The sequence below is a fragment of the Caretta caretta genome, chromosome 1 (genome assembly GCF_965140235.1).
Source record: "Caretta caretta isolate rCarCar2 chromosome 1, rCarCar1.hap1, whole genome shotgun sequence".
Classification (NCBI taxonomy): Eukaryota; Metazoa; Chordata; order Testudines; family Cheloniidae; genus Caretta; species Caretta caretta.
In genome coordinates, this window is record NC_134206.1 from 213,070,800 (window position 1) to 213,095,656 (window position 24,857).

General features: G+C 43.9%; 2 protein-coding genes across 10 annotated transcripts in view; one reads left to right on the forward strand and one right to left on the reverse strand.

Moving 5' to 3' along the window:
- Positions 1-1,859: 1,859 nt before the first annotated feature.
- Positions 1,860-22,885, forward strand: LOC142069319 (glutathione S-transferase kappa 1-like). Its single transcript, XM_075120043.1, has 8 exons — positions 1,860-2,048; positions 4,042-4,123; positions 5,430-5,558; positions 10,543-10,643; positions 11,047-11,082; positions 14,065-14,181; positions 14,752-14,845; positions 17,055-22,885. The coding sequence occupies exons 1-8, from the start codon at positions 1,947-1,949 to the stop codon at positions 17,102-17,104; spliced, it is 711 nt and encodes a 236-aa protein (XP_074976144.1). The 5' UTR covers positions 1,860-1,946; the 3' UTR covers positions 17,105-22,885.
- LOC125622836 (rap1 GTPase-activating protein 1-like) overlaps positions 18,574-24,857 on the reverse strand; it is a 72,161-nt gene continuing 65,877 nt past the window's right edge. For 7 of the 9 annotated variants that reach the window (XM_075120027.1, XM_075120033.1, XM_075120031.1 and 4 more), the window contains 2 exons: positions 21,229-21,529; positions 18,574-19,410 (listed from right to left, as the gene is read on the reverse strand). In XM_075120027.1, the coding sequence (XP_074976128.1) occupies positions 19,398-19,410; positions 21,229-21,529 (314 nt within the window). In that variant the 3' untranslated portion in view covers positions 18,574-19,397. The remainder of the gene's footprint in view (positions 19,411-21,228; positions 21,530-24,857) is intronic. The other 2 variants (XM_075120038.1, XM_075120041.1) reach the window with 2 other exon arrangements.

A 24,857-nucleotide genomic window follows, 5' to 3' on the forward strand; every position in this document is an offset into this window, starting at 1 on the left:
ACATTTACTTTATTCATATCTCTTTTGTATGTTGCAGGTCACAGTGAAAATGAAAAGACAAAAAACAATACAACAAAGGCCACTCAAAGGCCTTTTCCACTCAAAGGCCTCAAAAACTAACCAAGGTGAAGAACACATCAAGAACCAAGAATATATCAACATGTCAACTGAAGGTTCAAGTTGTGTATCTACATCTGACCAGCCTGAAGCACAAATACAGCTATCTATTGAAGAAACATTGTCTCCAAAACCTAAAGGCATTTCCCGATGTTTGTCGGTCAAAGTGTTCCCATTTATTGAAGTTACAAAAGATGGCTACTGGTGCACCTCTTGTAAGAAAGCTTGCGAAGAAGGAAAGCTTCCCAATGCTATAACTGGTAAAAGTGGAGGAGCTTGGTTTGTCAAACCGATCAGCAAAACCAATGCTGACAAACTACGTGAAAAGGCTGCAAAACACCAGGCCTCTGGAGTGCATCAACGTGCAGGAAGCTCACTATCTTTCTGCAAGAAACTCAACTGACTGGCTAGAAGCATGTGGTGCAACAGTGAAAAAGACTTAACAGTTGAAAAAGTGAAGAAACTCTCTCACCACATTCAAAAAATGTGCATACATGGCTAATGAATGCACTGATGCAAATGGGCATCAAGTATTAAGTCATTGTGTACTTTATCTTGATGTCAGGGGTAGAAGCCACATTTGGATCAATCAGAGAGCTATCCATTGAAAAAGTACTGGAAGAAGCAAAGACTTCAGTCCAGAAGTTGACTAATGAAGGCATTTATATTCAATCCTTAAGTGAAGAAGACAAGAAGTGTTTGTTAAGACAACTGAAAAAGTACACAGATTTGATTCTTAAAAATCTACAACAGTGATTTCTAGATTTTACTCAACCTCTATGTAGCTTTTACAGATGCCTGTCCTATAAAACACTGACAGTTGAGTGGAGTGAGACACTACCAGCAATGGGACTGCCATGTGATCAGGACAGAATAGAGAATTTGAGCATAGAGTGGAATATCATGCGACGAATGAATGAAGATTTGACTTCAACTAGTGGCTCGACCTGATCTTTGTGTTCCGTGTCCTGGGCTGAAAGAAGTAGGAGTTCATCCCTTGCTACTCCCAGTCACAACAGCTACAGCTGAGCTTTCTTTTTCCTCATTGAATAGAATTTTGTGTTCTGAAAGAAGTCGCCTTCTGCCTGATCATGTGAATGAACTAATGAGCATATCAGTTGAAGGAACGGAAGTACCGGACACAAGAGAAGCCACCAAAGATGAATGCAATGCATTCAAGAAGTTCATTAACAGAGTTGTACAAAATTATAACAGGAAACCAAAACGCATGTAGACATAGTGCTTCTTAGAAGGCTTGAGTAGCTAACTTTAATTTTGTGTTAAATCTCATAAAATGGTCATGAAACATTTTTCAGTTTTTCCTATGGTGCCGTACCGCCCGCCCACCTTCACCCTCACAGCCTCACCCCTCATTGGCCCTGACACCCCCCATTGGCCCTGACACCCCCCACCTGTAAATTCGAACACCCCCCTCCCATTTCAATTCCTGGGGAAACCACTGCCGGCACCCCACCCTCTGCCCTCCCGCACTCCGAACCCCTCAGCCCCACCGCGTGTGGCTCTCACATTGAAGGGGTTTTGCCAAAGTGGCCCCCACTTCAAAACCTGCCCGGGACCACAGGCGAGTAGAAGGCCCCAGCAGCCCTGGGACCAAGTCTCTGCGCTGAGGCGCGCAGGGCCGGCGGCAAAGGGAACCGCTTCAGGGCCCGGGGAGAGCGGCCAGCAGGGGTCAGCAGCGTCCTGCCGCAGCGCGGCGGGGTGAGTGTCACGCCCTGTGCTCGCGGCCCAATAAGCGCCCCCCGGCCAGAGGCCGCCACGGGGCTGGAGGGATCGCAGCCGGCTGAGCGGCGCCCCTGGGGAGCGGGGTAATGGCGGCGGCGGCAGTAGCAGGGGGAGGCTTTGGCGGCAGCAAGAAAGTGGTGGAAATCTTCTACGACGTGGTGTCTCCGTATTCCTGGCTCGGGTTCGAGGTGCGGGGGGAGCCGAATGCGGGGACAGACAGACCGAGAACCGCAGGGGGAGAGGGACGAGGGCAGCGGGGGCGGGGAAGAATAGACTTTAGGCCTGTGGAAGTCCTAGGAAATCCCCGGTGTTTCCTGAGTCTCCGAGCCCCAAGGTGCTTCCCCTCCGTGTCATTGCGGAATTTTCCCTGGCTGGCAGCAGGCCTGGTCCGGACCTTGCTGGAGAAATGGGAGATCATTTCTCCCCCACCCCTGCGCTTCTCTCCAGGAGAAGTGTGTGTGTAGTAAGAATAGTTTGCAAGGTCACAGCTCCCCTCTGTGTGTACTTACAGCTGGTTTGTTGGCCAGCTCTGGCTTACTTGGTTTCCTACAGGATTCCAGCTCTTGTTTTCTTTACAGAGGTGTGTTTGTGAACTGAGCTGTAGCTCACGAAAGCTTATGCTCAAATAAATTGGTTAGTCTCTAAGGTGCCACAAGTCCTCCTTTTCTTCACGCTGACTGCGTTGCCTTGCCTGGAACAACCGAAGTTAGTACAACTGGATAAAAGCCAGCGAGGAGTGCTGACTGTTCACGGGAGAAAGTTACTCATTATACTTCAGAGAAGATTAATGTTCTACAGTTATTACTGGAGCACAGGTTATGAGCCTGATCTTGATCTTAATTACACAGGGCCTTTGGACTAAATTGAGCCCCATGGAAACTCAGTGAAATCAAAACTGTTTCAGGAACATCAGGAACCTACTGCACCTTATGCCTAAAGCTAGCTGGAAAATGCTGCTATTTTTTTTAATTTGCAATAATTTTCATTCCACACATTTGGAAGAGGAACCAGGTTTTGGGAGGGGTTGTCTTTGTTGTTTTTGTTTTATTTGTAGTTGGTTGAAAATGTTGTAAACAAACTTTTTAGTTTGCAGTTTCCCCCATTTCTCTCAACTATTTCCTGTTTCCATTTTGGCTAATGAAAGTGGGAGGAAGAGAAAGGGGCAAGGAAACAAATTTTAACAACAAAGCCAAAAAATTTTCACTTTTGTCAAAAATTGAAAATTGCAACAAAAAAAATGGCAGTAACTTTCATTTTTTTTAAAATGACCTTTGTTTGTCAATGTTTAGAATGAGAAATTTCAACCCACTCTATTTGTACAAGACTTACAAGGGTGACTTTAGGGATACACACATTGACATCATACCTGTCTAACCTCTGGTTTTTCCGGGATTTCTCAAGCCCAGTGGTGGTGTTTCCAAAATCTCAGGATGTTTTTTTTTTTTTCTTTAGTGATGCTTTGGGTGGCATGTATGTTGCTACCATGAAAATGACATTAAAATCAAGGCAAAATTAAGGCAATCTGAGGCTAATAGTTATATCTCAAGCAATAGATAGTGGGTTCAGTCTCCGCTCCAGTGACACACCTGGGGCATCACATTACACACTCTTTAAAATGAAAATTGAGATTCTCATTTTATCACATGACTCCATAGCTGGGTCCTATAGCATCTATATCATCATCTGGTCCTGGATTAAATAGATTAGAGCAGCAATAAACGGAGTTGTTCTGTGAGACAGGCCCAGAGGAAATAGATCTAATTTATACTCATGAAGTGCTTAAAGAAAGGGGAGATGCTGTTATTTTCCTGATTTAAAAGAGAGAAATGAATCTGCTGTGTTATTTCTTCTTCCTGCTCCAGAGAGAAACCTGGGTGCAGTGGTGCATTTATCTCCATGGCTATCATTGGAGTGCATTTCACAGGGGTTTAGGGCTGCTTGATATTTTAATTCCTGGTCCCTCTGTAGGAATTTACAAACCTTCCCCACAGTATCACTGGCATGAAGATCTGAAGTGCCTTGCTGATCCCAAGGTTGATTTCTAATGGTCTCAGACAGATTAGGCTTTATCTGCTAGATGTATTTCAGTGCCCAGATCCTGGCTTCTGTCAGAGACTGGGCCCCTGGGCTTCATTGCAGGTCTTAGATGTTGTTTATCCATTATTATTTGTCCCATTGCAGGTGCTTTGCCGGTACCGGCACAACTGGAGCATTGAGTTGCGTTTTCGTCCTGCTTTCCTTGGAGGCATAATGAAGGAGACTGGTAGGTGTTCGACTGCTCCTGACCCTCAACAGAGAACATCTGGAACCTCCTGCAGAGTGTGGCTATGAGAGAGTGGAGATTCCATCTTGCACTTGAGCTCTGGCAGGGCACTGCTGTTAGGGAGCTCACCACAGACCCCAAAATGGATTCTATGGGGAATATCACAGACCACTGAGACTCCCTGCTGTCATTAGCCAGGCATTGCTGAAGCCCTTCCATTCTACTTGGAGGTCTAAGGCTTTGTCTACACTAGCACTTTTGTTGGTCAGGAAACATCCCCTCCTCCCTCCCCCCCCCCCCCCCCCCAACTGACAAAAGTTTCACCAGCAAAAGCTATGTGGACATAGCTACTGCTGCTCGATAGATTGAATTATGCTAGCAGGAGGGCTCTGTCATGAGTTCTGTTTCTGGCTCTGCTGGAGATTTGATTTGCCTGAAATCGCAAAGCACTTCATCTTGCTGTCCCTCAGTTTCTCACTTTTAAAATAGGATAATGATCCTCATCCTCCTTAGTAAAGTGTTTTATGATGAACAGCACTTTACTGTACCCAAAAGTTTATTTATCTTTTAAAAACTGATTTAGCTGGTGCAAACTCCTTTGTGGACATTCTTATTGGTTTAAAACTGGTTATGTCAGTTTAGCACCTGCAAATTTAAACCTGGCTTCAGTTTCACTTGCATCAGTAAACTCATATAAGAGTGTACTCACACAAAGTAGCAACTGTTTTACTAAATCAATATAAAATTACACTTTTCGTTAGACTAGTTTAAATTTGTGTGTAGACCAGGCCTACCTTATTATAACTAAAAAGAAAAGGAGTACTTGTGGCACCTTAGAGACTAACCAATTTATTTGAGCATGAGCTTTCGTGAGCTACAGCTCACTTCATCAGATGCATACTGTGGAAACTGCAGAAGACATTATATACACAGAGACCATGAAACAATACCTCCTCCCACCCCACTCTCCTGCTGGTAATAGCTTATCTAACGTGATCATCAAGTTGGGCCATTTCCAGCACAAATCCAGGTTTTCTCACCCTCCGCGCCCCCCCCCCCCCCCAACTCACTCTCCTGCTGGTAATGGAGAGTGGTCAGTTTGGATGGGCTATTACCAGCAGGAGAGTGAGTTTGTGGGGGGGCGGGGGGGGGGGCGGAGGGTGAGAAAACCTGGATTTGTGCTGGAAATGGCCCAACTTGATGATCACTTTAGATAAGCTATCACCAGCAGGAGAGTAACACGGCTGTTACTCTGAAACTTATTATAACTGGAATCTTCATTTTGTAATTTTACCTTTTCTGTAAGGTAACCAGCCCCCAGCAATGGTGCCCAAACGTGGGGAATACATGATGAAGGATATAAAGAGGATGGCAAAATATTACCAGGTCCCACTGCAGCTCCCCAAGGATTTCGTTGGAAGTGTTATCAGAAAAGGTAAGTAGAGGAGGCTGCTTGGTCAGTGAGTTGACCTTTCACCTTAAGGAGCTCTGGGTCCAAATCTTACATGACATTGAGGGGGGGGGAAATGAGATTAAATGTTCTCTTCTTCTTCCCCCATTTGTGATTTGTATGAAGTCAGTGCATAGCTTCGCATGAGTGGAAATTCCTACTCGGGAAAGGCCTGAGAGTCGGATAGCATAAGAGTTTCTGCAGATTGTGACTAAGGTGCTTTGGCAGAGGTGGGAGGGGGAACAGCTCAGGGTAGGAGGCAAGGAGATAGGAGGCAAGCCCACAAGCTCTGACACTGTAATATTTTTTTCATCACTGAATTACATGAGGCACAGATCTGTGTTTAAAAATAGCAAATAGTTTTGCAAATAAAAGCACTAGGTTCAGATCAGTCCTATTCACAGGGTCATGTTACTTGTGACTGTTCAGATGACTGCCAGAAATTCATGACAATATTCACAAATGCTGAAAATCTAAAATATTATCACAAAAATTATTTGGTCAAAAATTCATACAGGAAAGTGTGTTCTTTGTTGTTTACAGGGTTTGATTTAAATCATGATTTAAATCACTAGTCAGGAAGGCTCGATTAAATCATGATTAAAAAAGTGCATCCTTGGTTGGTTGTTGTAACCTTAATACATATTCTTAACAACTCAGATAGATGCAGGTTTCATTTTTAAAAGGTATACACTGTACATTTTTTAAGTGATTTATTTTGAAAACTTTTCAGATTAGTTTTACAGCTATATCAGAAAATGAATGATTGTTTATTTCATTTACCAAAGATAATTGAAGCACTTTACCTCCCAATGACTTCATAAATATCGCCAATTCAACGGTTAATCATTAATATTTGGAGGATTTTCTTGCCATACTGTATTAGGAGAAAAATATCACCAGACAGGCATTTAAATTGTTTTGTTTAACTAAAACAACAATGGTATGTGTTCTGGATTTTTTTCTTCAACAGCAAACATATAATATTTTAACAAAACAAGCATATGAATTTTTGCATTTAGTTAAACATTCAAGTTTTTTAAAATCAGGTTTGTTTTTGTTAAAATTTTTTTTAACTAAAATAGTTAAATGAAATATTTTAAAAAACCAAAAATTAAATCGACTGTCAGCCAGGTCAACATGAGAAACTTAAAATATTGGCTTCTGCAGCTAACTCAGTCGTCTTCACCTTCATTTTCCTGTTTGTTCATAATTTGTAAAAGAAAAACAAGCTTTCCTGCTTTTTCAGGTCGCAAATGATTTCTCAGTTCGGAATGAATTAGTCCAAAGTAAGAAAATATTCTTACAACACCAGCAGAAGAAGCTACTACTGTTAAAAGTGAGATTATCACTTCAACAGTCTCCGAATCCAAGTGCTTAAGTGACTTCTACCACCAGTTCACTGGTGTGACTTTCTTTAAAACATCATCAGCAAACATATATTTTTTGAATGGTTTCACCCTTAGCTCTGAAGTTTATTATAGTTGGCATTATGGAGGGATGATTGCTGGAGGTCCATGTCATAGTCAACTCCTCTTCTTCAGCAGTTAAGGTTTGACCCTGGTACCAAGTATTGAGAATATTTACAAGAAAATGAGCTGGGGATAGTGCTTGTCCCATTTGTTTTTCAATGCTTATAATGTAACTCTGTCCTCACATATTTCTCTTTTTAAGATCTCACTCTGTTCCATCCCAATTTCTACAACATCAGCAATAAAACAGCTATTTCCCTGCATTTTGTTCATGGCTGCAGAAATAGGCTTCAGGATATTCAGCATGTGGTCAACATTTCTCTTAAGCCCCATGTTGAGAACTTTGGCTGTCACAGTGCCATCTGTTTTTTCACAATTTTGTTCACAAACTGTCATCAGATTAGGCCAGTTCTTGATATAGTGCTCAAAACAGTCCACTACTGAGTTCCATCGCACGTCTTGTGGGAGAGTTAGCTTTGTTCCTTCCACTTTTTTTTCAGAGCAGCTGCTGCAAAGTGGCTGTTACGGAAGTATTTTGCAATTTCAACAACATTAGCCTTTATTTCTGGAACACTGAAGTCTTTGACTAGGAGGTGCATCAGATGAGCACTGCAACCGTATGTTATTAGCTTGGGACTCTCTTCTAAATAATTTCTTCTCATCTTGGATACATTTGCAGCATTGTCTATGACCAAGCTGTGTACTAAACATTTGATTTTTTTTTTCACAGTTTGTTATAGCTTTTACTGCTGCTACTTGTAAGTATTGTGGTGTGTGTGCATTTCCTGATGTATCTATTGTTTCTGTAAGGAAGACATTCCCTTCTTCTGTTGTCACACAAGCACATATAACAGGATCATTGTGGACATTGCTCCACCCATCAAGACTCAGGTTAACAATTTTACCCTCTACACCTTTTGCACACTGATCAATTTCTCTTTCATACACTTTATCCAGAAATTTGCCTGCAACATCTGCTCTGTTGGGTGGACTCTATCCTGGTCTTAATGACTGAACCATGTTATTGAAGTGTGGGTTCTCAATCACAGGGAAAGGAGAGTTTGTTGCATAAACAGGGCAGTTTTTTCATCAATTACCATTTTTTGTAGACTGCTGGTTCTTATCACAAACTTATCTATGGTTGTTTCTGGATGATTGATTTTTCTTTTTCTTTTTGCTACAGGTGATATACTGTGGCTATGTGACATACATGATGTGACTGAAACACTATCATTGGCAGATAACTCTGAAACTATAGAAAATGATGGTGATCTTGAAGGTGGATAGTCTTCAGAATCCTGTATGTTGAGGATGGATTTTCCTAAACAAAATAAGTCACTGCAGTTATTTAATTATTATTACCATACTGCTCATTTAGTATTACTCATTGCATTCACTGACACTCAGTACTACTTTAAAGGTGACATTGTAAAAGGAAGATCTGCCTATTTCAGCTATTTATTTTTTATCACAACTGCATCTAAAATGATAGTACCATAGAGTAACAACTATATTTTTTGTTCAAACATGATAATTTAAGAATAGTCCAGAAGGAAGACAGGCAGTCCTTAAGAAAGAAGTATGAAATAAAAAAGTTTACCAACCTGGAGATTCTGCATGTTCAGACATGTTCCTTTCATCATCTTCAACGCAGCTATCTCCTGAAAAGGAACACTTCTCATGATGTTGTTTCATTTGGCAACCAGGCCTTGCATTTCTTTGTTGCACTGTTTGCATTTTGCATGCATCCCTGTCTTATCCACAGGTAGAGGAACTTCATTAAAATATTCCCAAACTGGGTCTCTTTTAGGGCCTGCTGCCATTATAGGTTTTCCCTTCTAGTGAGAGAATGGTATGGTAGATCTCAAATCAATGAAGGCTACGCTCAGAAAGACCTCAAGACTTCTAGAATATGATGCTCAAACAGTTTCACTGTTTTGTTTCTACTGCCTGTCCTTCCCTTCTGACATTTATCTCCAAGCTTCTTCTCCTTGTCCAGATCTATTCCACCCCCAACCATCTTCTATTCATTGAACTTTTTGAAACTTTGCACTTTTAGAGAGAGGTAAGGGATTGACTCTGTGTACACAAATTTGCAGAGGGATAGTAGGGTTGAGGTCTGTTGTTTCTCACCTCAATATTTATTTAAAAACATCTTTTGCTGTTAACATCTCTGGAGACACAAATCCAGAGTTTGAGAACTGCAAAACTCAGCATCTCTGATGGTATCATCTAGACTGAGCACTGAGTTCCAGTGGGAAGATAGAAAGATTAACCTAAATAATCTATACGGAAGCCCCTGGAACCCCATGAGATTGGGTCCCTAATCCATGAACTATGGAACTCATTTACAAACCTTTTCTTAAACATTACATGAATATATTGTCTCATACTATAGAATTAGAATTTATAATCCCTATTCCATGATGAGATATCTTTGAGTTATATTGTTTCTTAATTAAAACAGTCTTTAGATGGGTTTTTCCTCAAAAAAACAAGTTATCAAAAAAATCTGATTTAATAAATTTTTTTTTAAAAAACATTGATTTTTTTTTTTTAATTTACCCTGGTTATTTATTATACTACTGCTTTAAAAAAGTTTCCATTATCAAAACAGAGTGCAGAACCAATTTCATGTGACCAACCACACGCAACCAGAAACAAATTGCAATTGACGAAGTGAATAGTTTTCAACAACCCTCCATAGGCTGAAAATTCTTCATCAAGTTTATTGATTATTTAGAAATAATGAATAGATCAGTGGGAATCAGGATAGACTTTTGAATGAGTCACCCAACAGAAATGGGGCTGAATTCAAAACAAGTATTACTGGCAATGAATAGTTTGACCTGTTCTAATAGAGAGGGTTAAGACCCCAAGGACTGGTGCCACTGTACATTGGACATCCAGGAATATAACTAGTGCTCAAGATATTAATACTGCTACTTCTTAGCACTTAACTTGAAATCTGCCATATGCAGTTCATACATTAGTGAGCTAGTGCCTAACGTGCAGAGAAGCTGAGTACCCACAGTTCTGGTTAAAATCAGTGGAATTGAGGATGTTGAGCACCTCTGAATATCAGGTCCTATTTGTCTCTAGTTGGACTTCCAATTTGAGGTCCCAGACCTAGAAGTAACTCTTGAAAGTTTGGCCCATGATGTTTTTGGCCATAACAAACTTTGAGTCCACTCTCCATCTGAGACCAGTGCAGACCGTGTTCAGCAAGCTATTCCCATAGATGAATCCCAACTAAGTCCCTTTCCTAGAGCACCCTCTCCCTGTTCAGACCCTGCTGCAGACTTGAGTGGCTAACTCCTTGGGACAGTCCCAAGGAAATCCCATACAGAAGTAGGCTTCTTATGAACATTGGCAAGAGTTTCATTAATGGCCTTTTTGCTCCTTGGGGACATTCCCAGGGCAGTGGCAGACTTCATTGGTTGATGCCGTTCCTATGCTTCCTCAATGTGTCTTTCTGTCTTTCACATCAATCCCAGGCAGCCTTTCTGCCATGCGCTTTATCACAGCCGTGGATATGACACAGCCACAGTTCCTGGAGCCTGTGTCCAGAGAGCTCTGGATGCGCATCTGGTCCCGGGTGAGTACTTCTACAAATCCCCAATCCAGCTCCTTTCCCCATCTTCCTGACCCTCCTCTGCCCTCAGTCAACCATGTAGTGTCAGCAGGAGCGTTGAAATCTGTGGTTCAGGGTCCAATCCAAGGAAAGCACTATATTTCAAGTCGATTTCAGTTTCTGTTTCTTTAAGTGTGGAGATTTTCACCAATAGTTAATTTCAGAGTCCACATAATCCAGTTCGGGTGAATAGGATCTTTTCCTCTTTCCTGTGGGAAATTCTCCAATAGGATCCCTGTCCTCAGCTGAGCTTTTCTGACTCCATCCCTGCAGGAAGACAGGGTCACTGTGAGAAATACTCTTTGTAGATTCAGCATCTTGTTCATAAACATTTAACCATTTGATTTACTCCTCCTCCTCTCACCAGGATGAAGATATCACCCAACCAGAGAGTATATTGACAGTAAGTTTCTCCCTGTCACTACTGCTTCTACATTCATTTGTTGTGATTTATTGGATGTGGGTCTTAGGGTTACCGTCTATGGAGACAACTTAAATAATTTTCACTGGCTGTGGATTTTTTAAGGGATCATTTGGAGTTATCAGGAAATTCTCTTCGGGAAAATGTGACTCCCATGTCAGTGACTCCAATCCCTTAGATCTGTGGAAATGTGAGGGTAATTTCCCAAGTAACTTTGGTGCATTTTATTGCCAGGCCTAGGGTGGATATTTAGGTACCGGTGCCTTCCCTAGCAGGATGCCCCGGAATAGGCAGTGGATACACAATTAAAATATAATTAATAAACAGTAATAAAGCCAGGAGCAATATTCAAGAGGGAGCTCAGGGAAGGGAGTGGGTTTGCTTCTATAAAAGGCTTTTAACTTGAATTAAAATTTGATTCAGAAGGTAGATTGTGGAGGGGACAGTGCTGGTGGTGTAGCTGGGCTCCATTCTCAAACCCCAATTTCTTGGTATGCCTTTCTTTGAAGTTGCTTTGAAATAGTGTCAGTTCTTCTTTTCCGCAGTTCCACTCTCTGCATCCTGCCTCTTCTGTTTGTTAGATCTCTGGCTATAATGCAGAGATAGGTTTCAGAGGAACAGCAGAAGACAGTGTTCGGATCTGAACCAGGATTAGTTTTGGGGTTTGTGTTTGAGGCCAAATCAAGGCCACAGTTCCAGTTTGATCCCAAACTAGGATCTCATATTCTAGCCCTGGATGGTAGCCAAGTATTAGCTCCCACCTTAATTTTACAAACACTATTTTTACGACTACTCTTATATAGCACTTTTCATCAGTATATCTCAAAGCAGAGAGGTTGCAGAAGATTATTTTAGGCAGTGTTAGCATGAGAATCCAGGTCTCTAAAAGTCTTAAGCTATGTCTACACTGCTAAGTTTTTTTTTACCAAAAGTTATGCCACATCTATTAAAGCTCTTTAATTAAACCGCTGTTGCATGTCCACACTCTGCTCCTTGTGTCGCTGGAGTGCATCCAAACTAGCAGCTCTTGCTATTACTATTACAAGAGAGCAGTGCACTGTGGGTAGCTATCCCACTGTGCAACTGGCTGGGTGCTTTGGGAAGGGTTTGCAGTGCCTCACATGATGCAGGTTTCTCAATCCCATTGTTCCACGGGCATCCTAATAGATTGCCAGTCACTTTTCAACGAAGTGTGGAGGGTAGCGAGGGAAGGTGTGTATGTGTGTGTGTGTGTGTGTGTCTTCTCATGCTGTCTCGTAAATTCAGACAGCCAGCAGAAACAATCAGTCCTGAGGGAAACCCAACATCAGCCCCTGCCTCCCTCCCTCCCTGGCTCTGGGACAGACAGACACACACCCAAACCTGCCTGCCTCTGTGTTTAGTGTGGGAGACAGCAGGAGCCTTCCATGTTAATGATTTGCTCTTTTGTTTCCCTGGAGCAGAGCAGCACAGCGTGCTGACTGTCAGAATGGAGCTTTGAAAGGGGAGGGGTGCATGCCCGCAGGGCTACTGAGTTCAAAACAATGAGCAGAGCGGTTACTTCAGGCATTGTGGGACACCTCCAGAGGCCAATGACAGCGATAAAAGCAAGGTGTTTATGCTGGCACTTTGGCGATAAGAAGCCTTATCACTCTTGTGTAGGTGGTTTTATTAAAACGCTGCAACTGAGGAGGTTTGTCTTGAAAAGTGGCTTTGTAGTATGTACATCTCTGCTGTTTCATTGCCAAAAGCTGCCTTTTGGTGAAAAAACTTGGCAGTGTAGACCAGCCCTTAGCCACACAGTCACACTACCTTTCAGAATAAATATTCTAGGTATATGTGCTGTGGCTTGTCCTGTCTCTTTTCCCTCTTAGACCAGAGCTAGAACTCAGAACATCAGCTCTCCAATAGTCTACTTCTTCCTAGCAAATGTAAATCTAATGGGAAAAGATGTGTCAAGGCCACTCTTAGTAGCTGGTCCACATAGTAATTAGCAGTTACTCCTGTAGCTCAAGCAATAAAGCTGTATGCTGTTGAACTGAGGCTTTAACTATGTGAGAAAGTTGCACCAGTTTAATATAAGGTGTGAATTTAAAATAAAGTAGCTAAATTGGAGCAAACCCCTGTCTAGACACTTATTGTGGTTTAGGAGCAGTTTTTTTCAGTTTAGCATTAATTGATGGGAACAGGTTTAAGCTAAACGGAAATAAGCTACCCTCAGAATGAAATAAGTATCTTTCATTGGTTCTTTCATTGACATAGGGAGATTTTATAGTAAACATCTTTATAATCTACATTATGTTGTGACACAGTAAGATATGGGTGTCCCACTTTTGGGCCCTATGTCTCACGTTTTGATTGTTGGCATCACACCATGGCAGATTTGAAGTTTGAGAAGTTCACTGCTAGAACAAGGGATGAGGATCCTCTTTTTGTCTCCAATGAAGCAGAACATGCGTTGCTCTTCTGTACCAACATTCCAGTTCTGAAGATCACCCACCAACTTCCAGTTAGGCTTACTGAGTTTGGTCTCTGTTATGCAGTGTCACTCCTCGTTCCTCTCTTGCTGTGTTTGGCAGGTTCCTTCTACTGTTTAGACTCTTTAATACATTAATACTCATCTTCATCTTCTTTTCCACTATAGTACTTCATCTGTCTTAGTTCATCTGTTGAAAGTACTTAACTTGAACTAAGCATAAACTCCCTTTCCCCCTTTTGCTAGCTAATTGAAAGCCCACCTAACAAGAGCTGCATATTTTGAGCCTGGGAGGTGATATCCCTTCATCTTCATATTCAAAAGTCACTCAGAATAGGTGATGTAACCAGGCAATGGTTGAAAGTAGGCCAGACGTCCTGCCAGAGAAATATTCTAGGAGGAATAATTGTGTGACAACAGACCTTCAAGCAATGAAGCTGCATGTAATTATTATGTAACTATCATGAAAACAGCGGCTGTTCTTATTTTCTGTCTGTCTGCCTCCTCAGGCTGCAGGGGAGGCTGGGTTACCCTCAGCGCTGGCCCAGAAGCTACTGGCAATGACCTCAACCCCGGAGGTGAAGAATCGCCTGAAGGCGACAACAGAGGAGGCACTGAACTATGGGGTGAGAAGCTCCCATTGCCACATGGGGTTAGATCTGTGTGTTCCTTTCCCAGCAGTGATATTGTGGGTCAAGGCAGGATGAAAGGGTAGATCAGAATACACAAGGATCCCATTTCTCTCAGACTTTTTTGTATTTTAAACACACACATCTTGCAAGCCAGCTCAATACCCTCAGTATTAGTGCAGGAAACTATCTTTTGGGAAACCCAGGTCTGATTCCTGGCCCATTCGAAGGGAGGTGTCAAGGGACTGGCATGCCAGAGACCAGAGCTAGTGCCTGGGGTCACTGCTCTCCACTACCATGCCTGAAGCCGTGGTTTGATTCTGATTCCTTTTCTCTCAGTCCCATGGGATGACAGGGCCATAAGGGTTTTGCAGAATCCAGGCTTGGTACATGGGACCCAGATTTGAGATAGAGAAAGAAGAAAGGAAGGGAAAGGGAAAAAGAAAGTGAGAGCGTGAGGGAGGAGGAAAGGTGATACAGTTCTTTGTAGAACTTTTTCTTAGAACTGGTCTTGTGCTTATTCGTCTCTTTGTGATTCTCCCTGTTTTGTCTCCATGGGGGCATTAGGCGTTTGGAATGCCAGCACTTGTGGCCCATGTTAATGGTGAATCTCACCTCTTCTTTGGCTCTGATCGTTTAGAGCTCCTGGGCAATGTTATAGGTGAGTGTTTCTTGTAACGTTTCCCTCTATTTTCTCTCCCTGGTAATTATCCATCTGCTCTAATGGGATGTGTAATGTAACAGACAAATTAACATTCTGGGGGTATGTTTACACTGCAATTAAAAACCCATGGCTGGCATGTGCCAGCTGGCTCAGGCTAAGGGGCTGTTTAATTACAGTGTAGACACTCGGGCTCAGACTGGAGCCCAAGCTCTAGGAACCTGCAAAGGGGGGAGGTTCCAGAACTTGGGCTGTCTGCACCACAATTAAACAGCCCTGCAGCCTGAGCCCTAGTCAGGTGGCACAGGTCAGCCATAGGTGTCTAATTGCAGTGTAGACATACTCAAAGAATCAGAATCTCCTTCCCTCTTGGGCCAGGGGAAGGGAGAGCTATATCTTTGTATCATCTGCATGTTATCTATTATTTTACATTTTCTTCCAGATCATTGATAAAAATAGTGAATATCATTATACCAAGAACTGATCCCTGAAGGATCCCAGTGAAGGCACCCCAAGTACTTAAGTCTCAGTTAGTAGCTACATGTTGAAACCTGACAGTTACCCAGCTTTTAACCCATTGAACCATATTGATTTTGAGTGGCACTCATGTTTGAATCAGAATATCAGGTGGTATTAATTCAAATGTCTTACTTAAATCCACATCTCCACAGAGTTACCTTTATCTACCAGACTTGAAATCTTTTCAAAGAATTATATAAAATTTGTTTGACCGGACTCTCCATTATTTTTGCTTGGGCTTTATGTTAGACTGACTAGCCCTTAATTATCCAAATCATCCTATTTACCCTTTTTAAGGATTGGCCTGACAGTGGCTTTCTTCCACTTCTGTCCCTTTCTAGTTTTCCTAGGGTTCTTAAAAATTAACATCAGTGGACCAAAGAGCGCCTTGATAAGGTCTTCTAAAACTCTTGGTTGCAAATCAATCAGATCAGCTAATTTTACAATGTTTAACATTAGTAGAAGTTGTGTAACATCCTCCTTAGTTACCACTGTAAAAGAAGGTATGCTTGTCTGATTAACTCCACTTTGGTGGCAATATTCCTTTTCCCCATGCCAGCCCCCTCCCCAGTGATGAGGTTACATGTTGAGCTCTGCCTCTGCTGGCAGAATGTCTGGAGACTGATGACCAGATGCTCAGCTGGGGAATGGTGCAGCTACACACTATGGACTAAATCCCCAGCTAAAGATCCAGACTTTTTTAAAAAAATAAAAAAAATAAAAAATAAAAAATTGAAGCCTTCCCAGTCACCTGATGTCCTGTTTTAAGACTGTCGGCATCTCCGAGGTGCCATTCTCACGCTACTGTAGCTGATTAAGGTGGAATTTGGAAAATTAATTGTAGGTGCTGGACAGGAAATTGCAACTAGCTAAATCAAGTAAGGTTTATTTTTGGTATAAAGTGGCAAAATTGAGCTCAGGTGAGACCCTGTATTTGTTGGGTGTAATAGCTGAGGAACCACCTGTCCAAATCATTTCAAATCTGACAGAAGAATATACCTCAATCCTAAACTTACCCTAGTAAAGGGAAATCAGCCTAAAACTTGTTTATGGATTTTAGCAAGGAGAAAAAGAACAAATTCAGGATTACAATGGAGGCCTACTACTACCAGGACTTCATTAATCCTAAAGTGAGAGGGGTTCTAGTTCCATTTCCATACCAGACAGTCCAGCTGGATGTGTATTCTGCTTAGCTTATAGTTTTGTGATTTCTTTTTCTTTTTTGTTCTAAAATAACTTTAATTTTAATTAAGAGAACTGGCATAGGTTGTGGTGACTGTAAAAAAAACAAAACAGCATTACCCCCTGTTGGATGAGCCAGAAAAAGGGAAACTGAATTTCAACCTCAGATTTGGCAGTGTTTGGGGAGTGGCGTGTCAGTCATGGGAAATGAGTTTATGATCTCTCTTTGACCTAGCGCTTTGAGGAAACTGGTTAAGGGATGCCAGGCTTGATGACAGGCTCCATAGCCCATCCTTAACCCCCAGATCTTAACATTCAAGCTTATCTTTGGTGCTGGGCAGTACATCTCAGGTAGCAGAGTCCAGTAGCCTAGATGCGAAAAGCTCTGCATCCCATTAATTACATTCCCATTTCAGCACAATTACCCATTCCATGAGGAGGAAGGGCAGCCTTACCCTGCAACCCACCCCCAGTATCAGGATTTAATTTATGTTGGCTTTTCTTACAGGAGAGAAATGGCTGGGACCAGTTCCTGCAGCTTCAAAACCCAGGATGTGAGAAATCCAGGTGCAATATGAAACAACCAGAAAATAAGTGACTAAAATTCGAATGAAGCAGTAACGTCCATGCCTGAGCCGTGGCATCTAGGGTCCCAGAGGGTCTGGGAGGAGAGCAGTGATGTTCCCCTGGAATCCTCTATCAGGAGAATAATCAGGACTCTAGTTCTACTGAGGTGTAGAGCTCTGTGATAGACTGAGACTGATTTTTCACTTTTTTTACCATACAGATAGATTTTTCCAGGCAGGATGGGGATGTGGTGACATTTTGGTGAGTGAAATGTTAATACAGGGTCATGGGCAATGGCAGAGCTCTGGCTGGCTGATAAGGGTGAATGAAATCTTGTCTCACTAGTGGTCTGCAGTCTGAAAGTGCGCTGCTGAGAACAACTCAATTTGTTTCACCCAGTGAAGTGTAAATGCTTGTCAGGTTTTTGTCTCAATCTACCCAAGGTGGGCAGTATTTGGTGATCAGTGGGAACTGCTAGGGGCACTACAGCTGTAAGTTTTATATATTCCAACTCTCCTGACCTGGCTGCAGGAAATAGTTTTCAGGCTAAGAGCTCAGAGCAGGGTTTGAGTCCTGTCTGTGTCAAAAGTGCAATTTATTCTACTCTGAAAAATGATATTTGAGCTAGATCCCTGTGGCCTCGTTGAATCCTCAGCCCCAATTTAGATGCCTCACAAAATAAGAAACAAATACAGCACTATCTAGGTCTCTGTATCAGAACAGACCAATATCTCAAGTGGCCTAGTGACCTGCCTGCCATATCAGATCAGACTCTTGGGCCATTTAACTTGGAACTCTGCCTGAACAGTACCCCAGTCGCTGCTCTGAACCAACACAAAGTCAGCCTGTTGTCCCATGTTTTACCTCTGTGTGTGTGAGGGGGGAGAGAAAAGCAGGGACTGAAGACTGACATGATTATTTCTATCACTTTCCTAAGTATCAAAGTTACCCCCAGCAGGGACTAAGCTGGAACGAGCCTTGATGGGTGGGGCTGTGCTAGTGTTTTGGCTGGGAGAGAGATCTCCCTAACCAAGCTGCTAGGAGTTACATTAAGTATCTCACCCCTAGGAGTCACCACTTCCTTGGCTGAGCATGTTTGGGCTAGGAGACCGCTCTCCCTGGCGTGAGTGTGACTTGGCTGGGAGCCACAACAGCCTGTGTGACTGATTTTTTTCTCTCTCCTGGGCAGTGTCGGGAACAGGATGCATACCAGGGTTGGCGAAGGATTTGGGAATTGGAATTGGGGACTAGCACTGTGAGAGGTCCCCTCCTGTGGGTGGAGCAAGCTCTTTTTCCCTCCTCCTCCTTTCATTCCTCTCTTCCCCCTCCCCCATGCAACCCCGCCCAAAAATGACAACAAACTATACAATGCCCTGAACTGTCTTAGCATCATGAGCATTTTTAGAGGACTGTAGCATGAAGATGTGAGCGTACCAATAACAGCCTCACAGAGCCCAGGGTCAGTTGGCCACAGTGTCCTTTTATTGCGAGCCCAAGATGCCACACACACCCACACACCACAAGCATGGAGCGAGGGTCAGAGATTCACATTTACACATCTTGCTACTGCGGGGTGCAGAGAGTGGAGGGCAGAGAGAGAAAAGGGAGAAGACATTGAGGAAAAATGAACTCCTCAAGGACAAGGCTGGGGAACTCTTCGGGTACCGTAAGAAGAATGACTCCCAACTGGACAATGTTTCCTACACTAAGTTTGCAGTGTGATGAAAGATGGGGGAAGGAGAGACCTTCATGTACACACATTCTGAGGGGACAGGCATAGCTCTCAATGGCTTCAGGGCCTGGGCCTCTCTTTAAATGACAGGGTTACAGTAATGACCTTGGAGTTTTATGGCAAATTCCATGTCAATTCATATAGCAGCAATCATGAACTGGATTTCTCTGCCGCCTCCAAGAATGGACTCTTAAGTGCTGTCTTCCCTAGAAGAGAAGACCATGAACAGGCTATCTGAACCCTTCTGCAGTGGACTCAATGGGGAAAGTTTTATACCAGGAATAAAAACAAACTGAAAGTGCTCCCTTTTCACTCTCTCCTCTCCACTGGTGGATGGAAATCCCCTAGTGGAATAGCTTGTTTCTGGCCCCTGAGGTGGTTGAACTGTAATGATATACTTGGATGAATTAATGCCACATTTGGTTTCATGGTTGGTTTTCTGGCTGCTTTTGACACAACCATCACTGGAGGAAGCAGAAGGGCCAGCAGTCTTGGGAATCCAGCTTTGTCTCCTCTGAATCTCTAAGGTGAGGAGTAGCCAGGCCCTTCACTTCAGCAGCAAATCCTGAGAGAGAGAGAACCAGACACACAGTCAGTAAAAGCAAGTTCCCCTCACACAAATCTTACAGCTGCCACTGCTTCTGAAGGGACCATCTGGCCTCACTTGTTCTGTCTACTCCTCAACCTGACCACCTCCTTCCACCTCAGATAAGATATTGTCATTCATGAGAAACTCCTGTGGTGCAGCCAGCAGTCTCCTCTGTGATGGTTAAATCCAGGTTAGGATTTAAGGAGACCCTGGGGGTGACACTAGGCAGCACAGGCTGCTAGTCTAGGAGTAAAGAGAGCCTCAAAGAATTTGTGGTGCACATTTGGTTGTTTCAGTGCAGGCCTGACTAAAACATCTCCAGGGTGAGAGACAGAATTTGCCATTGAGCCAAAGACACTGGACCAATCTTGCAAGGTGCTAAGCACCTCTGGAGAGATGAAAAATGCCCTCAACTCATGTGGTTTGAAGATGAGGATTTTCAGCACCTGGTGTTACTGGGCCTAGGGGTAGCTATGGGGCAGTAGCAGGATTACCCACTGGCCATTTAGGGTTATGCACATAGAATGGGCAAAAATTTTCAGCTGAACCTTTTTTACTGAAAAATGCAAATTTGGGTCATCTGACATATCTCATCAATTTGCCAAAGTCACCAAGTGCTTTTGGTAAAAAAGTAAATACATAAGTAAAAGCTTGATTTATTTGTATTATTGCAGTGCCTAGGGGCCCTAGTCATGGTCCATCATCCTGTTGTGCTAGGCGCTGTACAGACACAGAACAAAGAGATGGTCCCTGCCCTAAAGATCTTAGTCTAAATTGTGTTTCATTTAGACATTTTCAAAATGAAATATTTAGATGTTTCAATTCTAAATGACTTTGTGTTGAACTTTAACTTTATTTTTAAAAATTGACAAACATTTAAAAAACTCAAAAGCCAGATGAAATGGTTTGTTGAACCCGAAACAATTTTTTTTCTGACTTTTCAGAAGGGCCAGCAAACGGAAAATCAGCTATTCCGTCTAAATGCAGTGTATTTCCTTCCCTGTGGGTGTTTCCTCTGCTGCCCTGTCTCCCCCATGGTTATATTGCTAAATCTGCAGTCCCTGTGGGGAGTGTGTCACAGTCTGACATCCCCATCACCCATGGGGCAGTGGGATACTTTGCTGTCAGAGAGAGGAAGTTTGTCTCACCTGGATAACTGACTCACCAAGACATTAACAAAACCAGAGAAACTGCTCCCACTGCATCTCAGAAACCCTAGGGACCTTGCTGCTCAGAGAGCTCCCTCCAGCCCTGCTACCACTCACCCCATTATTACTTTGTCTAGTAGCTGACAGTCACATTATGACTATCTGAAAAAACTGTAACACTGCCACAGAGAAGCACATCCCACCAATGGACAGACCGAAAGCAGCAGACAGACAGACATGGAAACAGATGCAAAACTAGCCGGTGAGCAAGAGATGGTTCAGCAAAATAAGAAAACCCTGGGAACCATGGGGGATGTCTGAGCAAAGTGGGAAACTTAAAGAGCAGTTGGGGGAAAGGGGACAGCACTAAGAAGGGGCCAGAGTACGATGAGGCAGGGAGAGGTGGCTGGGGAAAGTTATGTTGTTGAGTGGGGTGCAAAGAAGTTGCCAGAGAAGGGGGCTCAGCTAGATGTGTAGTGGTACAAGGAGTTGGCCATGGAAGGAATCACTAGGATGTTGCTTCATTGTGAATCTGCCTCGTGGAGGGGTGGGGATGGGGCAAAGGCCCCTTCTCATCCTTCACAGTTCAGCTACTTGCCTCCAAACCTCCATCCAGGGGCATAAAGGCTCCTAGTATGTCAGTTACCTGTACATTACCCAGCATGCACTGTGACACCCCTCCAGCGATGACATCACACACAGCACAAAATGGAGGCCTGTAGAACAAGGAAATGGCAGTTCTTTAACCTTCCCTGAAGTATCTTCCCCGTGCACCCTGGACTCCTGAGCATACAAAGCCCCCTGCACCATCATCATCTGGATGTTGGTGAGGATGGAAGCACATGGAGGCCTGGCACATACCGGGCTGTAACGCTGAGCATCTGCCTTGCTGCCTTTCCCCTTCTCCATGGAGCCTGCAGCGTTGCTAGACGGGAGCAGTCGGGTTACTAGAAGAGAGCCAAGCACACAAGAAAATTGGCTCTTCCAGGAATGTGAAAAGCAGTTCTGTCACCCCAATCTGTGATCCATAATCTGTCTCAACCCCTCAGCCATCACCCCCATCTGTCTGATCCCTACAATCTCTTGCATTGTCTGGTAAGCTTGCCCGCATGTGGCAAAGCTGCTCTCCAACCGTTTTTAATTTGAGCCAGGTCTTGCTAGGGTTGAGCTCCAGCACCTCTAGGCTTGGCAGTTCATATCCGCAGCAACTGTGGGGTTGCTGTGTCAGTTATGAAAGTAAAAACATTGCTTGAGCCCTGGCACCTTTCATTACAAATTAAGCACTGTCTCCAACCACTCCAAATGTGCATATTTCTGTCCCCTCATTTCAACCCCACTGTCTACTGTTACACACAGAAAACTATTTTAAAAGAATATTGTTAAGGTTGTAAAGTCAAGCACTCGAAAATGAGGAAATGCCAGAATTAAGGCTGCCTGTGCAGCCTTAGTTCAGCCTCCTTGTGCATATGCATAATTATTTAATTACATACTATTTTTTCCACAGGCCCCTTGCCTCTTTCAGTACACAGGATGGACAGTGCTCAGTTAATGTTTCGTTTTCTCCATGTTGTTCAGTGTGTAGCCCCAGGGCTTATTTACACTACTCAAACACTGTTCTGAATTCAGAATTAATTTCCTCAGGGCCTTTTTTATGGTGCTCCTCACTACAGTACCTGAGTGCTTCACAGACTTTAATCATTTTATCTTCACGACACCCCTGTGAGGTTGTGGGGTGATATTAGCCCCATTTTAGATACTGGGAAGTGAGGCACAAAGAGAATAGTCAGAACTGTCCATTAATTTTGGCAGCCTAATTTGAGACTTTTAGCATTATATAGCAGTTCATATGTTCAAAGCACAGCTATCATAGATTTTAGCACTTCTGCAAATCAGACCCCAGGATCTAACACTGGGCACCTAGAAAATGAGGAACACACAATCAGTGACCACCTAGGAAAAGTTTGGTTTAAGTGACTTGTCCAGTATGAAATAGGACAATAATTCCTACAGCATATCTTTTTTTTAAAAAAAAATCCAATCTTGATTTAAAAATTGCCAGTGATGGAGAATCTACTACAACCTTTGGTAAATTGTTCCCATAGTTAATGTTAAAAATTTATGCCTTATTTCCAGTCTGAATTTGTCTAGCTAAAATATCCAGGCATTGGAGCGTGTTACACCTGTGTCTGCTAGATTGAAGAGCTTATTATTAAATATTTGTATCCCAAGTAGATACATATAGATTGTGATCAAGTCATCCATTAATCTTATCTTTGTTAAATAAATCGAGCTCCTTAAGTCTATCACTATATGGGATGTTTTCTAATTTCATTCAAGTGGCGCTTCTCTGAACCCTCTCCAATTTATCAACATCCTTCTTGAATTGTGGACACCAGAACGGGACACAGTATTCCAACAGCATTCACACCTGTGCCAGATACAGAGGTAAAACAATCTCTCTACCCCTACTCAAGATCAGTACCGGATTTAGCCATGGCGCCAGGCCCAGGCTCCAAAGGGGCCCCAGCCCGCTCTTCTGCACCCACCGCTCTCTCCTGCAGGGGCAGAAGATTGGTCCTGCTGGCTCCTGCTGCAGGGCAGGCTCCGCCGGCAGCCAAGCTCCCTCTCCCCCCGCCTCTTCCCCCGAGCGTGCCACGTTCCCGCCGCTCCCCCTCCCAGCGCTTCCTCCGCCTCCAAACAGCTGTTTGCTGCCACGAGGGAGGGGGAGGAGCAGGGCTGCAGTGCACTTGCTGCTCGGGGGAGGAGGTGGAGAAGACGCGAGTCAGGGCTTTGGGGAAGGGAGTGGAATCGGGACATACCCCCTCCAGCCCCCTGCCGTGAGTTGCTCGAGGCAGGGAGCACCCCCATGACCCTCTCACATCCTGAGTCCCCTGCTCTGACTCCTGCACCCCCCTCACACACACCCATGACCCCAGCCCTGACTCTTGCATACCCCCACAGACACAGCCCCCTCCATGCCCTGACTCCTGCACCGCCCCACATCCCCACCCTGAGCACTAAACGGGAGCTGCATCTCCACCCACATTCCCACCTGCACCCCTCTCACCAAACAGGAGCTACCCCAAGTAAGCACTCCACACCCCAACCTCTTGCCCCAACCCTGAGCCCCCTCCCTCACCGTAACTCCTGGCCAGACCCTGCACCCCAACCCCCATCTTGCTCCTTCACCCTAACTCCCTCCCAGACCCTGCACCCCCAGCCCTGAGCCCCCTCCCGCACCCTACGTCCTGACCAGACCCCGCACCTCAACTTTTTTTTACATTTTTTTTATAAAGCGCTCTTATCCAAAGCGCTTTACAATAGTTAGCTAACGGTACAAACAATATTTGAAAAGATAAGTGGTCCGCCGAGACTCCCAGCAATTTTCAAGTGGTCTGTGGAAAAATAAGTTAGACTACAAAAACAATCAAGGTACCTCACTTTATTTTCATTTACTTGCTATTAGAGGAAGAGGAGGAAGAAAAAAAGAATGAAATATGGGGGAGGGGGGGAGCTAAGAGAGAATGTTTTTTTTCTTGGCTGGGTTCCAAGGAGGGGCCCCAAAAATGAAGCTGAGCACTAACTCTAAATCCACTACTGGCTGTCACGTCACCTGGGCTGGGAATACTGTGTCAACGGGTCTCCAACCTACCTGGGCAGTACAGCAGACATGGCCCTGCCCACTAGCACGTCTCCACTGCCTAGCCCACCCACCACTTGCTTACCCCCTTCCCCGGCTTAAGGCTTAGTCCTCTCACTTTTAAAAATGATTGCTTGCCCCTCAGGCTTTTCTGGCACCCCCTGTTGCCAGGTATCTAGTTTTAGACTGGAAACTCCAGTAGAAAATGGACCTGAGTGTCTGGTTAGCAGTGCTGACTGGAAACTAAAAGTCTGATTATAGGAGTAATCACATTAGCCTCTGCTCCTCCTACTCTCAACACCCACCCCAGGGGGCTGGAAGAGAACCTGTCCTGGTGCTGCTGGATGTCATGGAGTGTGAGGGAGTCAGGGCCCTGCACCCCCCACTTCCTGCAAGTCACCGTGACTCTCAGCCAGCCAGTAAAACAGAAGGTTTATTAGAAGACAGGAACACAGTCCAAAACAAAGCTTATAGGTACAGAAAACAGGACCCCTCAGCCTCCCTCCGTTTCCCCAGCCAGCTCCAAACTGCAACCCCCTCCAGCCCGTCCTCTGACCTTTGACTCTTTCCCGGGCCAGGAGGTCACCTGATCTCTTTGTTCTCCAACACCTTCAATTGGCACCTTGTAGGGGAGG